Source organism: Netta rufina, assembly GCF_964035555.1.
Source record: "Netta rufina genome assembly, chromosome: 2".
NCBI classification, from domain to species: domain Eukaryota; kingdom Metazoa; phylum Chordata; class Aves; order Anseriformes; family Anatidae; genus Netta; species Netta rufina.
The window spans coordinates 116,199,906-116,214,686 of NC_140124.1; the positions used below are offsets into that span (position 1 = coordinate 116,199,906).

Here is a 14,781-nt window from a genome sequence, read left to right on the forward strand (position 1 = left end):
ACCAAAGCACCCCGTGAAGCCGTAGCAGTTGCGAGAAACTTGCGGCGCCGGCAGCAGCCGGGGGGCAGCTGGTGGCGTCCCGGAGCCCCCCGGTGGGCTTCGCCCTGCATCCAGCATCCCCCGAGGGGCACCGCAGGGCCGGGCTCTCCCTCCCCAGCAAGTTGTGCCCTCCAATTGCAGCACACTAAGTTAGCGGGTCGCGATTTTTTTTTTTTTTTTAATTTTCTAATTATTATTATTTTCCCCCGAGGCCGGCAGGGCCCAGGGAGCGAGGAAGGGCAGCGCACGGTGCTGCATCGGCCGTGCGGCCGGCAGGGAGCGACGGGAGGCGGAGGGGGAGCTGCCAGCAGCAGCAGCAGCAGCAGGAGGCAGGGAGGCAGGCACCGGGCGAGCACACGCACACACACACACACACACACGCACAGAGACACACGCACACTCACGGCAGGCAGAGGCTGCTCGGTATTGTTATCGCTGCGCTTCGGCGGAGGGCTGTGCGTGCAGGGGGAGGGGTGGAGGGAGGAGAAGAAAGAGGGAGAGAGGAAAGTGAAGGGGGAGAGAGAGGAGAGCATGCAGCAGGGCTGGGGCCGGAGCAGCGGCGGTGCCGGCACGCCCGGGCTCAGGCGCTGAGCGCGGCGGGGAGGAGAGAGGCGGGCACGATCCGGGCGGGGGCACGGAGCCGGGCACAGCCGCCGCACCGGCCTCCTCCTCCTCCTCCTCCTCGCAGCAGCAGCAGCAGCGACTACTTCTTTCTTATCTCCCAGCCTTTTGTTCGCCCATCCTCCTCCTCCTCCCTGCCCACCCTCTGCACAGCGGGGAGAGAAAAGCAGCCTGACCCAGAGCTGAGTTTCACCCACCCTCCGCCTCCTCTCTCCTCTCCTCTCTCTCTCTCTCTCTCTCTCTATCTCTATCCCCCGCCGCATCGCTGCCCATGAGCTAGAGCGGCAGGCGGCAGCTCAGCGCCGCGGCAGCCGGCTCGGGCAGGCAGGCAGGCAGGCGGGGGCACACAGCCGGTGCCCGACCCTTCCCCGCTGCACCCCTCGCCCCGCTCCGCCGGGCTCCAGCCGCGCTCCCGGGACTGCCGGGGGCCGCCCTGCCGCCGCCGCCCCTCCTCGCCTCCATGTGCCGGGCAGCGGGAGCGCCGCCGCGGATCCTGCCGCCGCTGGCGCTGCTGCTGCTGGCGGCCCTGCAGCAGGTAAGCGCGGCCGGGCTGCGGATCCTTTGTTCCCCGCCGGGGGACCGGGGGGGGAGCGGGGAGAGGTGGCGGGGGACCGCGGGGAAGGCGGCAGCCGCCGTCGTGCCGGACACCTGCTCGGGGGGCAGCTGCGGGGAGAGGGGAGGGAGGGGGTCCGCGGGGTGCCCCCATCGGTTTGGGGACAGCAGGTGCCGTGGTGGTGGTGGTGGTGGTGGTGGTGGGGGGGGGTCCGGCTCCCGCTTTGTCGCCGCGGGGGACAAAGTAGCGGATCGCGCCCCGCGTGGGGAACGGGGCGGCGGCGGGTCCCGAGACCCTCGTCGGGCTGGGGAGGGGGGCGCTCCGCCGTGCCCCGCTAATCCCTTCCCGGCGAGAATTTAATCAGCCCGCACGGGGAAGGGGGGGAGTGGAGGGGGGATTTCCAGCGGGACGGGCCCGGGCTGCGAAGTGCTGAACGCGGGGGGCGAGTCCCGGCTCCCCGCCAGCTCCGGGCTGCTTGGAAGGGGGTGGCCGAAGGGGTCCCGGTGGCCGGCGTGTCCCCCCCCGGCGGCTTTGTGCTGTCGGGGCTGGGCGGAGGGGGCGGTAAATCTGAGGGACAGATGGCGCAGATCAGCGCCTCTTAACGGCACCGACGGCCGGGGCATTTCTGCCGGGCTGGGGAGGGGGGAAAGGGCCCCCGGGGGGGGGCGGCCCCTGTCCATGGTGAGCGCCGGGCCGGCAGCGACCCCGCTGTCCCTCCGCTCCCTGAGGGGGGGCCCCGGCTTCTGCTCGCTCCGGGCGGCGAGGTGCTGAAATGCTGAAACGCGGCGGCCCGGGGTTTTCTCCCTCGTCTGTTGGGGACCCGTGGCTGTCCGTCTGTCCGTCTGGCGTGGCGGAGGAGTGTCCGGCTGGCCCTCCGCGTCTCCCACGTGAAAGCAGCCACCCTGCTCGAAAACTTGTGATGTGCCTACTTCAGGATTGTTTTTTTCTTTCCTTTTTTTTTTTTTTTTTCTCTCCTCAGTACCCAAAACCTTCAGTACAGACGGCTTTTGATTGGGTTTATTTTTTCCCTTCATGCTGCTGCTTTTTTTTTTTTTTTTCACAAGTCCTCATGTGTTGTTTATCATATGCGCTTCCACTTCTGTTTAGTTTTCCTATCTCAATAAATCTTTAAAGCACAAATTCTGCAGTTAGCTTTTAGTCCATCTTTTTTATTTATTTATTTACTTTCCTACCCAGGGCAGGTTTGAAATTAAAGCACAAGCTATGAATTAAGGACAGGAACTAGACTCACTGCTTTTATGTATCACTCAGTGTCACTGGCATGTTACGGTTGGGGAATCCAATTTCCCCCTTGTTTGGGTATCCATTAAATCAGGTTAGGGTTGATTTTTAATAGTGTGTTACAAAATTGGAACTTGGGTATGAAATCAGATTTATAGACCTGTGTCTGTACAACGCTTTCATTTAAAAGCTTTTTTTTTTTTTTTTTTTCTTTCATGCATACTGCCAAGAACCCTTAAAAGCAAGATGCAGCAGTAACTTTTTTTTTTCTTCTGCCTTGATACCTGCTACTTTTGGTTTGTACGGGGTTGTTGACATATGATTCTTCTGAAAGGTTGGACCTTTCTACTTTTTATTTTTCTGTCTCCAAACCTTTACAACAAAAGAGCTCTCTACCTTTATTTTCTGAAGTTATTGATCACTGTGGCATTCATCAGTGCTGTAGAAAAGCAGTCATGGAATTGCTTGATCATAACTGGAGGCACACTTTAAGTCAGATCCGTGGGTTCTGTTGCTGTTCAGGAAATAGGGCTTTAGGTTTTTGGCAACGCGTAACGTGCATGGGATGCAAGAGAATGTCAACTGCACTTTATTTTGCTGATTAACTAGATCAGTATGAGTCTGGAAGTACTATGTGAAAAACCTGACAGAAGGGAGGATAAAAGGAGTGAGATGTGCTTTTCTGTCCAAAACATCAGCTGTTCTTGGAACAGGGATAACAACAAGATGGGAGAAGTACTGGGAAAGCTAGCCTGGGAGGTTTACAGGAATGAAACTAAGGTCAGTTAGAAATCAACTGGAAAATAAAACAGAACTTAAGTGCTCAAAAAGGGAATAGTCTGTTTTTATGTACAAGGTGATGGGGTCACTCTGTGGGTGTTGTCCATTTCTTAATCAGAAACAAATAACAATGCAGTTACTGAGCCCTTTGCATGTAGGAGACTGGTTTGAATTCGAATTAGGATGACAGAGGATGTAAGTTATTACTCTCTGCAGGCAGTTTTGTTCTTATTCCAGGTCTTAGCAAATGTATCCAGGTGATAAAACTACTACCCTAAATGACACTACTGTTAAGCTGCCTCAGCTGTGAATCCAGTGATTGAATTTCTTGTCAGCCAAACCACCCTCTTACCTCTAGCACTTGTCTCTGGCAGAACCAAGGGTGAGGCATATTAACGCAGTTTTGCGCAGAAGTAGCAGTGAGATCTTTTATTCTGGATGCATCTTCTGTCTCTCATCATACACGTGGCTTAGATTTTATTTCTTTTAATCGGTCTATTTTAAGTAGTATAGTAAATACGTGATTGTATAACCACAAAAATGAGTTCAAGGGTGTCTCTCTATTAATGAGTCGGACTCAAACATCATTACTCCTTTGAAAGTGAATTGAGTGCATTTTATAACACTTTTCATAAATTCCAGAACGGAATATGTATATGAGTGGCTCAGCCTTTTTGGATGTGTATCTTTCTGTTCTGTTTTTGCTTCATCTTCAAAGACTCCATCTGAAAAGTTAAATTTGGCAGGATATTGCAGCAAAGAGCTCTCTCCTCCTTGTCTGTCTGGACTAGGTGATAGTGATGCCTCTGACACATCCTCAAAATTCCAATAATTGTAGAAAACACATGTACTTTTTAGAAATCTCTCTTTAGATATTAGACTGGATGCATTACTTTAAAATACATATTTGAGAAATGGCTTCTTTTTTTTAAGTGCTTTTTGTATCTATTATAGGACACGTTGATTCAGTAGACAATGAATTTTTGGAATTGAAATCAATGGTTGACAAAACAGGAGATCATTTTCTATATTAAACGGTTCTTATTCTCTAAACAGATTATAGCAAGGTCATAAATGTATATTATACTTAAGTAACATAAAGTATACATTCTCTTGTATTGTCAACTTATGTATTTTCAAATTAGTAAATCATATGTTTTCTAGAAAGCCTTCTGCTCTCTCCCTTTGTGTGTTGTATTGCTACCTAGGCATGCAATTTAATATAAGGAGAAGTCAATTAAAGACAAATTTGTAATTTTTATTATACCTGTTTTAAAATATTGCCCTAAATTACTGTATTGTTGAACTACATCTAGTTGAGAACATGTAATTCAAAACCTTACCACTTATTTTTTTTCTTTCTGCTCCCAGAAATTGGAGGAACTCCCAGAAACATCATTAGAAGAGTCCTGTCATGTCCCATCTTAATTATTTTTGATGACACTTTTATGTCAGTAATTCCAATTATTAATTTTTTTAATAACTGAACACTGTAATACATAAGAAAATTTATGTGGTAGTAGTGTAGTGAGTATATTTAAAAATAGCTTGAGGAAGTTGTGAGTAAAGTTATTTTTACTCATTACAGACAGTCTTGCGTAAGGGACTTTTTGTCATGTGGTAGGGAGCAGGAACTGTTGAATGGCTTTTATTGCATGAATAAGAGGATCATTTGATAGTAAAACTTTCTGTCACTGTTTTTTTTTTTTTTGTGAATGCTTTTTAATTGAAAAACAAACAAACAAAACCTTCCAATATTTTACCAGCTAGCAGTGACACCCGACAGGATAAGCATTTTATTTACTTTAAACAATGTGCACATGCAAAACATCAGTTTGTTCCAGTAAGAATCAGAACCTCTGAAGTTCCTATGTAAAAAAAATTACTTATTTTTATTTTTTTGTTTGTTTGTTATAAAACATAGGAGGAACATGTAGTGTCCTTACTTAATACATTTTGTACGTCTGCTAACTCAGTGATGCTAGTTGTATACAAGATATAATGGGACAAATCACAGATGATTGATGAAGGTGGAAAGAATACTTAACGTATTCTGCACTAAAAATGATCATTTTAATAACAATTTTCCTAACCTACCACTGAACTGAGACTGGTTGGTCAAGTTAATATTGGCAGAGGTGAGCCTTGAGAGAACTTCACAAAAAAGGTGTTATGCATTCATGTGGGATGAGTTTCAGGAGGATTTGTATTTTGTTAAAGAGCATTTTGTAGTTCGTGACTGATCAAAGGACTTTTTTCATCTGGGTGCTGGACTGTGTTCCAGTTTCTTGTGCTTTCTTGTGGCAGCAGCAGATCGCTATATGACCTAATCTGCGTGATTCATGATTTGATAATTTGATTTGATCCTGCAGTTCTCTCTGAAAGATCATGGGAGCTCTGTCTGAATAAAGAAGGAAAATTAGGCTTTCTATTTTTAATTGGCTTTTGAAAACAGATACAGGATCTGCAGCTTCCAAGATGGAAGGTACATCACTGCCAAGTCTTTTCAACATTTCACTTAAACTATTTGGTTTTAGTCAGTATTCATGTATTTAATTAAGTATCGTATATCCAGAAGGTGCGTTTATCCTCTCCTCTAGGCACTCCTTGACATATTTAAAAATATATTTTTACCAACAGACTCCTCTAGGGACTTCTCCATTCCTTATAATTAGCATATAATTATCACCCAGCAGCTGAAGACATAGTTAAAATTTTGTGATTCCCCCAAAAGAGTTCTTCCAGATAAGCCTTGTAAGGCCTCCCCTGAAGGTCAGAAAAACCCAGAGTCCTCCTGTGTACATCACCAGCAGTTTTCATGGGCAGAGGTGCTGAACATGTGCAACCTCTATCAAAGGGAGGAACTTCTGTTTTTTGAAGAAATGAGGATGTGTAGTCAATCATAGGCCCGATTTTATTTATTTATTTATGCAGTACAGAAGTGTGACTTAGACTTAACAGAAATTCCGTTTGGTTTTAGTCTTCCAGCTGAATTTTTAAGATATTTTTTTCCTCTGCTAGCAACACTGCTTGTCTGGAGAATCTCATTTTAGAAGGTGCACTGCTCCTAGTTGAGGGAAGGTGGAAAACTCCAAACCAGATTTCAGCTTTGTATCAGATATGCCCATAGATGTCTTCACATCTAGTAAAGCAAATGAAGTGAGTCTTTGTTTCTCAATTAAGGCTAACAGAAGAGACTGTGGGCGTCATGGTTTGTGAGACTCTCAAAGTTGCAAATGTCCAGTAATCTATGGTAAACGGTGGTGGCCTAAGGCCATTTTAAAACAAATTATATAGTAGAAGTTGTAGGTTCTGTTGTTTAGGGAAAGTGTTTAAGAGTCTTGAGAATTGGTTCAAGAAGCTGGATTTCTGGGGTTGCTGAAAAACGGGTAACTCAATGACCTCTGGGAGAACTTGGTCTGGCACTGACTCTGGAAGCTGTTGGCTTCCAGAACAGTTTGAATGAAAGGCACTTTTCTTTCTCTCCAGTTGCAATCCACAGTTGAAAACAAATTGTACTTGACTATATTTTCTGGAGTACTGTGCAACTGTCTTAAGTACTGTGGAGGTATAAACTGTTGCAGCTCTTTGCAATAAATCAGATTATGGGAGGGATAATGAACTGTTTTGAAGTTTTGCACCCCAAGCACATCAGAGATGTGGCTATGATCCTCCTGTGGTCTTTCATATGTCTTGTTATGTTTTGATGGTTAGTAAAACCTCATCCTAAGATCCACCTGGTATAGCATATTGCATCATGTCAGATGATGTATTAAGACAAAACTTAAAACGGGTAAAACAATCTCTAGAGTTAGGTAAGTTGTAAATGAATGCTGGGTATAATTTTGGCCTTTAGATTAATGAAGAAACACCCAGTCTCTAAACACAGTCACAGATGTTTTTGTGATCTGTGCTCAAGTTTAACATTACTGTCACAATTGCAAATTAATGTTGCTTATTAAGGAGAGAGAGCTCAAATACCCAGTTCCTGCTCTGTCATACGTATAATTAGTAAGACTTTGTTTTGAGCTTCACACGATAATGCCCTTTGAATTGGCTGGACTTGGCAACTAGCAGCTGTAATGCATCCAATTATAAGTGTATAGGATGATATTTTCTCTGATGCATACCCTTCCATTTCTTATTTGACTATGTAGGCTTATTTTCCTATAGGAGTTAGCTATATTGAGCATAAAAGAAAGAAGTCTTTCAGGAACAACTTCCCTTGTGTTCTGTTACAATCAATATTAAGAAATCTGATGTCGTAGTACACGCAAATGCAAACAGTGCAAAAGCAGACACTTTGATATTTCAGATAAATAGATTCTGCTGAGCTCCAGTGGTGTACGGTATGTGCACAAGGAACAAGACCAGCCCTGTTTGAAAGCAGTGTTTAAGAGCCCAGTTCTGCAAATGTAGGATGCGTGTTGTGATATGAAGTCGCTTCTGTAGTCATGTGGTGAGCTTGCATTTTGAAATAGTTGGAGCGTTTTTTTACAGAACTGCATTCTAAGTGTGTCTACATCCTAGAAAGTATGAAAATTGGAGAGACATAGTAGTCCAAAACCATCAATGCTAATGAAACAATCCTATCTTTCTGTACTTCTGTACTGTTTCAATTTACAGTCTTTACACAAGTGTGAAGACAGTATTGTTGGAAGAATCTTAGTGATGATGTTCAGAAGAACACATATAAACATGATTCCATTACAGTTATGCAGTTGAGATTGTCATCAGTTTGTTTGTTTTGTTCTGTTTTGTTTTCTAATTGAGCTGGAATACTACCTGGAAATTAAGCCACAGGTTTCTAGATACCCAAGTATTTAGATATGATGTTAATGTAACTGAGGAGTAGGGTACAAAAATGGCAGGCTTACCAACTATACTAGAATGTTCAGTTGATTGAAAAGTAACTTTGACATAAGACTTCTAATTTATGTCATGTTGATTTGTGATTGCAGTTTGCAGTTTGCATTTGATCTGAGATCTACAGTAGTGAGTTTGTACTTGAGTACCACACTACTTGAGTTTGTGAGTTCTTGCACCAAGGTTGAGTAGGTGTTCAGTATCTGGAGATAATGATGTTTGTTACTCATTTTGCAGTTAAAAGTGACTAAATAAGCTAGAGGTGATCAGGAAAGCAAACTAGTTTTTCAATGGTAACTCTATTTTGCTTTAGCAAAGTCCATTAGTACTTGAGGGAAGAATTTTCCAAGTGCTGAGCTTGTTCAAAGCTTTGTAGCTCCATTAAGTAGGTTTTATATGGGCAGAAGCTAAGGTAATTACTTTCCATCATAAAAGATAGTTTTTCAGTAGCGTCCTTCTGTAGATGAACGTACAAGTAATATTATCTTATGTTCAAAATAGTCTTGGGAATTGTACTAATCACACAAAATCCTGTAAATTACAGTAATGTGCCCCCATAATCTTCACTAGCTTTTCCCTTTTGCCCCAGATAAGGGGATAAAAATATTTCAGCATCATTGTTTGCTTAGAGTTAAAATGGTTTAAGTCTCGCAGTACTCTTAGGCTGAACTTGATATGACCCAGTCTGTCTGAAGCTACAACTTCTACTTAATTCCAAATGCTTAACAGAGGGCGATAAAGAATTGCTGAAAATTTGAATTCTTCCTTCCCTTGTGTTTTTATTCTCAAACAATCTTTACAAAGGACTGTTTTCGGAGAGTAGAGTACAGTCTTTTGTCTCCGGATAAAATTGATGGCTGAAAATGAAAGAATAAAGAAGGCTCTCTATTCATGTCCCCACGTCTTTGTTTCAGTGGGCATTGTTTCAGTTTATAAGAGTTGTTTAGTACATATAGATTGTTGGAAAGGCTGAAAGATTCCCAGGCGCATCAGTGCAGACTTGTTATAAAATCCTGTTATCTTCTCAGCTGCCCACCCAGGACCTTTTTTGTTTCAAGGATATGATGAAAGGCTATTTTTTCTTCTCTATCACATTTGCTTTGAGGTCACCTTTTATGCAGTAGTTTAAACAAGTCTTACTCTTTTTCTTTCAAATTATAGAAACTTTACAAAACATGTGATTTGAGTTCTAAAGCTGAGGAAACTAGCAGCTGGAGTCGCAATTATTTTTGATTTACTGTGTTTTCATCTTTAAAAACATCAGCGTTTGAAAGGGCTAGGTTCCAGCTTTACAGCTGACACAGTCTCCTGGTCATTTAAGCCTCGTTCCTTTCTTTCAGTATTTGTGTGTTTGGTTTCTCTTTAACCATATAAAAACTTAAAAGTACTTATGTAACTCTATACGGGTGAGCAACCTGTGTAGTGTGTAAGTCAGAGAGAAACCCATGTCACAATTGAAGTTAACTGGACGCCTGGTAATTAATTACAAGTTCTCGTCCTGTGTGCTTACCTAGGTAGCATACTAACTTGGAAGTGAGCAGTTAATGTTAATTTTTATTGCTAGTGTAAGTGTTGAGCTGCTTGGTTAGGATCATGTAGGTGTAAGTGCATCTGACTGTGCTATGAATCCCTCCTCGTATTAGTGGTAAAATTATCCTAATAGGAGTTGGCATGCTGAGCTTGGCCTCACGTGTCAGTGGAGAGGACGCATTTCTGCTGGATTCCTCTTCCCTGGAAGACAGCCTTGTTGACAGCTTCTGATGAAGAAAGCTTCCACTCCTGGAGTGCCACCAGTTGGCTGTCCTGCTGCATACCACAGCGGACTGCCTTTTTGGGTTTGCCACGTAATGGTCTGGATAAGCGTGCCTCTGTCAAAAAGGGATTTGGTTTATAGACAGCACGCAGTTAAACGCGTGGAAGCTAATCTCAAAAATTTTGATTGTGCTAAGACACAGAGCAGTCGCAGATAGCTGCGTGCTTGAAAAATTCCAGTTAAAAGTGCTGATAAACCCGTAGGCAGACTGCAGATCGTGGGCTGCAGCCCTCTTACCAAGCATGTCTGGAGCCAAGAGCGCAGCAGTAATGTAAAATTGCAGTGCTCGACCTCCAGGCCCAGTGAATCTTGCCCTCCAAACAGGTGGCACAACCACCGCAAGAGGTGATGAGTGCTCTTCCTCCACTGCGTGGGAAGCGCACGATCCTTGAGCTTAGGATTTCAGTGTCTAATACCCTGAATGAGTGCTCAGGAAGGTGGTAAATGGGTGTAGCACCATCATCTCCTCTTTCTCTCTCCTTTTTTTTTTTTTTTTTTTTTTTTTTCCTCCCCTCCCTCTTTCCTGTTGGGCTTTCTTTGCTAAATGTATGCAAGCATGCTTACATGGCCCTGAGCAGATCGATTGATGGAAACCCATCTGGGAAAGTAAAAAGGAAAATCTAATTAAAAGTCTTGATCAGATTTAGGTATGAAATCGCAGCACAGTCGCTCGTGTTGTCAAAGACCACGTACTACATCTCGCCGTGCACATGGATAGGCTTTTATTTAGCATGGGGGCGTTCGTCAGGTTTTGCAAGGGGTTTTAGGATGTCTGTGATAGAGATCGGCATAGTCTGGTGTGGGGCCTTGTGTGGTCTGAAGGGGTTTTGCTGTACTTGGTCATTTAGGCACATGGAAGCTTGACTGTTGTTTTGTGCAGCACTAAAATGAGACAAAAACAATCCACTGAAAAGAGATCTTTAACTTTTGCCACAGAAAACTGGATTTTTTTTTTTTTTTTCATTTAGCAGCAAAATGTCCTGAAACTAACTTAGCAATCAGAATGATCTTTTGAACGTGGAACTCCAGAGAACAACAAAAAAAAAAGTTTCCACATGCTGTTGTATTATAGTTCTTAATAAAAAGTCACTGATGAAACTTTTGAGAATGTGAGTTGAAGGGAAACTTTCTTACAAGTGAGAGAACAAACAGTTTCAATGGCTTGTCTTTAGCCTTGTTGTGCAAATTTAATAATGAGCTGCTCTCTTTCTAACTTAACGTTCCTTTGAAATAGATGGGGATTGATGGGGATTGCGTTTTAAACGTTTGACTTCCTATGGTATCTGTTTAAATACTAACATAAATGTAAGTTCTGTTAAGTTACTGCAAATGTAGCACTCTATCTTAAGTTACTGGTACTGGTGCAACCTCACATGGAAGTACTCTAAATAAAGCATTTTAAATCAGTAGCTGAAGTCTTTCCTGTCAAATCTATCTGGCGGTGGAAAAAGTTGCTGTTTGGTTTTGTGTAACATTTATTTCCAGAGGAAAGAATGTTTTTGTTCCCCCTACGTTTCCACTTCGGTCTCAATGGCTGATTTAGTTGAAATGTTCAGTTGTCAGAAGAATCAAGATTGTGTATTATTTAGATCTTACCAGACAAGTGGGACTTGTTCCTTCCATTCCAGTTATCAGAGAGATTAACCCTTTGCCCTTGGACTTCTAATTGCAGTCGTTTAGAAACAAAGATGCTGTTTGTACAAGATAGCAGCAAAACGGAGTATGTGCCAACTGGAATGTTTCTCTGGTGAATGAGGGTTGCAATATTACATAAATTTTATTTTGCATTTCAGGCACCAATAAAAGCAGCTTGTGAAGACATGTTGTGCAAGACGGGATTTCCTGAAGATGTTCACAGTGCCGTCGTGTCGAGGAGCGTACATGGAGGACAGCCTCTACTTAATGGTACTGTTAGAAAAGATGTTTTGGATTTTATTTCCTAGAATATTCACCATAAATCAGTCTGTAGCATTTTCATTCTTAGGATGCAAACGCTTTCAGGAGGGAACATCTGCTCTTCTGTGTTTATTTTTTGATTATTATCATAGGACTTAGAAAATCTGTTGGCATTAATGGTAACACATGCACCTATATTGACTGTAAATACTGTATTGCAAGCCTCCCCGTGATAGTGCACTAATCTTTCTCAGAATAGTGTTGCCACTGATACTTCCTATTACAAATGCTAAACTCATATGTCATCAGCCTATAATTAGAACCCATGTATGAGTGACAAAAAGGTGAAGAAAGTTTCTCTTCTGCTTTATAGTTCCCATAGAAGCACTGCAGTTATGCCCAGCCTTAGTTCTCAAATTAATGTGGGGATGGTTCCTTTACTAGGGAACTGTCCTGGGCAGCAGTCTTAATGAGACTGGAGTTCCCACAGGAGGGTAATGGCCACAACCCTGCCTCTCCATATGTATTTGTTGGACAGGAGGCGGCAAGTCTCTGACCACATGTAGAGAATTAAGTGATTATGCTCCTTATGTACCTGCATAAGATGGGGGAAACAACCACAGGCAACAGCACCGGAGCGGATACTTTAATAAAGACAACAGCATACGTTGATTGCTTTTTCCTGGTGACCTGAGGAGAGGCACCTTTGGAAAGCAAGACACGGGATGGGGAGCAACACCGAGCGTGGTTGTCTGTGAGCCCTGCTCAGTGACCACTGCTCTCAGGGCTCGGTGAGGAGCCCTGCCAAGAGGCGCAGGGTAATGCCAGTGCTATCTCTTGGACAGAGCGCTGCTGCTTCACCCTGGCACGTATCTGTGTCTGAATGGCACCGTGCCCAGAACAAGGCTAGCCAAGTCCCCAGCTAGCAGCAAGCTCCACCAGTGCAAGCCCTCGCCTCTGTGCGAGATGCACTGAAGTCAGTAGGTCTGTCCATGTGCCCAGGAGTCGTCCAGGTGGAGAATTGGGTTCACTGCCCTTTTTATGTCTCTTTCCTTCAGGGGTAGAGTAGTCATCTGTGTAACATAGAGGCATGTGCTCTGAACCTTTCTTAGACTTCCCAAGCAGCTAAGTTTCAGCATAAAATTTTATGGAAGAATAATGTTTTTAAAAATGTGTTAATTTAACTGTTTTATAAAATGCTAGCATCAATGTTGTAGCTTTCTTCCATCTAATTCTGAAATTGTGGAACTAAGAACATCAGTTTTAGACAGTTTCAAACACATCTTAAGGACTAATTTAATTTTTCTCTCGCAAATAAATATGGTTACACAGATCAAGACACTTAAATGAAAAAATTCTAATGAGTCTACAAAAGAAGCAAACAAAGCTATAGTCTCGATTTTACATGCTGCATGTATCAGTATTTCTCCTTAATTATATTTTTAATTATATTTTTTCTCCTCAATTATATTTTTACAGACCTGTGTTGTGCTTTTGAGTAGTGGAAACTTGAATGCAGGATTAATTGATTAGCTTTAGTCTATCTAAATTTAAGTTATTAAAGTTTTTTCTTTTCAGTTTCAAGAAATTGTATTTTACCACCATAGACATTTGCTTTTTTGAAGAATAGCTTAGAAATTCATGCATTAAGTTACACTTTCTGCCAATTGAGAAAATAATGAAAAAGAAAGAATTTACCTCACTGTTCTGCCAAGCAGGAGTTAATATAAGGCTCTGCAGTAGCCATTGGCACTGAGAACTCCTTTGGTAGTTGATACACAAACCTGGAGCAAGGGGCAGAAGCAGCAACAGGTAGCTCAAAAGGCACCTGCTTTCCAAAGGTGCTGTCTTGAAACCACTGTTTGTTACTGATAAGTTATGCTGTTGATTAATCATCAAATGGAGATGACACAGTATTGAGATCTACCTTGTCACATGAAAGCTGTCTTTGCTCTTCATGGAATCGACCCTTTCTGCAGTTTCTTTCATTTTTTTTCTACTAGCTGGGAACTGCAGTGAACTGCCAGCTAATTCCTTCTTAGCATTACTCATACGAATCCAATGATAATGACTGACCAGCCTTAGCTGTTTTTGAACTAGTAACATACCGATGGAAAACTGACTTCCTTTTTCATTACTCATCACAGTCACACAGTCCCTCCTGTTGCTTTTTAAAATTTTGATGTGAGTGAAGCATACCATTGATTTGTCCTTGAATGGTATTAAAATGCATAGCATTTTAGGGAAGTAGGAATAAGAAAAACCTTGCAGAGCATACAGTGTATATCACATCGTATCAACCGATTTTGAAATGACCTGGGGGAGTTTGTTTCCTGCTACCATTTCCTCAGTTGAATTACTGCAGTGGTTTATTCTTTTGAAAATTCTGACATGCTTAAAAGCATATAATTTGCTGGTTACACATAAACATACGGTCCATCATTGCATAGCTTTGACTTAAATTTAATTACACTGTCATTTTGAAATACTATTGTTGTCAAAAGCCTGTTTTCTGGTTATTAAACTAGATTCAGATGACGCTAGAAGTTATGTATAGTTGCATGACATTTGCTTCTTAAGTATAACCATGGGCCTGATTCTGATCTCAGTGGCCTCATGTATATCTAACTGCATGCTTATACTAGTATAAATTCAGAAGTGACACATGTATAACTATAGGTTTCCTATATGTTTTAGAAATGAAAGCTTTAATTTCCTTTGAATTTGTGCATTGATACAACAAGCGTATAAGCTTTATGATCTCAGCCAACTGCAGAATAATCTCAGTCTGACTTGATGTTTTCTTGACATGTTATTTCTTAAAATATTGACCAAGAAAATGACAAGATGCTTAATATCTCTCATGTTTATATGCTTTTATCTTGACCACTGGGGGACAAGCCTTCTCTAAGGCCTTCAATTTCCATCTCTTTCACCAAAATGTAAATAAGATTAGAATCATCATATGACT

General features: G+C 42.6%; 1 protein-coding gene across 1 annotated transcript in view; it reads left to right on the plus strand.

Annotated features, from left to right (window-relative positions):
- Positions 1–1,120: 1,120 nt before the first annotated feature.
- CDH2 (cadherin 2) overlaps positions 1,121–14,781 on the plus strand; it is a gene marked incomplete at both ends in the record, with an annotated part of 118,951 nt that continues 105,290 nt past the window's right edge. Inside the window, 2 exons of the mRNA XM_084306887.1 lie at positions 1,121–1,195; positions 11,708–11,819. Coding sequence (XP_084163013.1) covers positions 1,121–1,195; positions 11,708–11,819 — 187 coding nt within the window. The remainder of the gene's footprint in view (positions 1,196–11,707; positions 11,820–14,781) is intronic.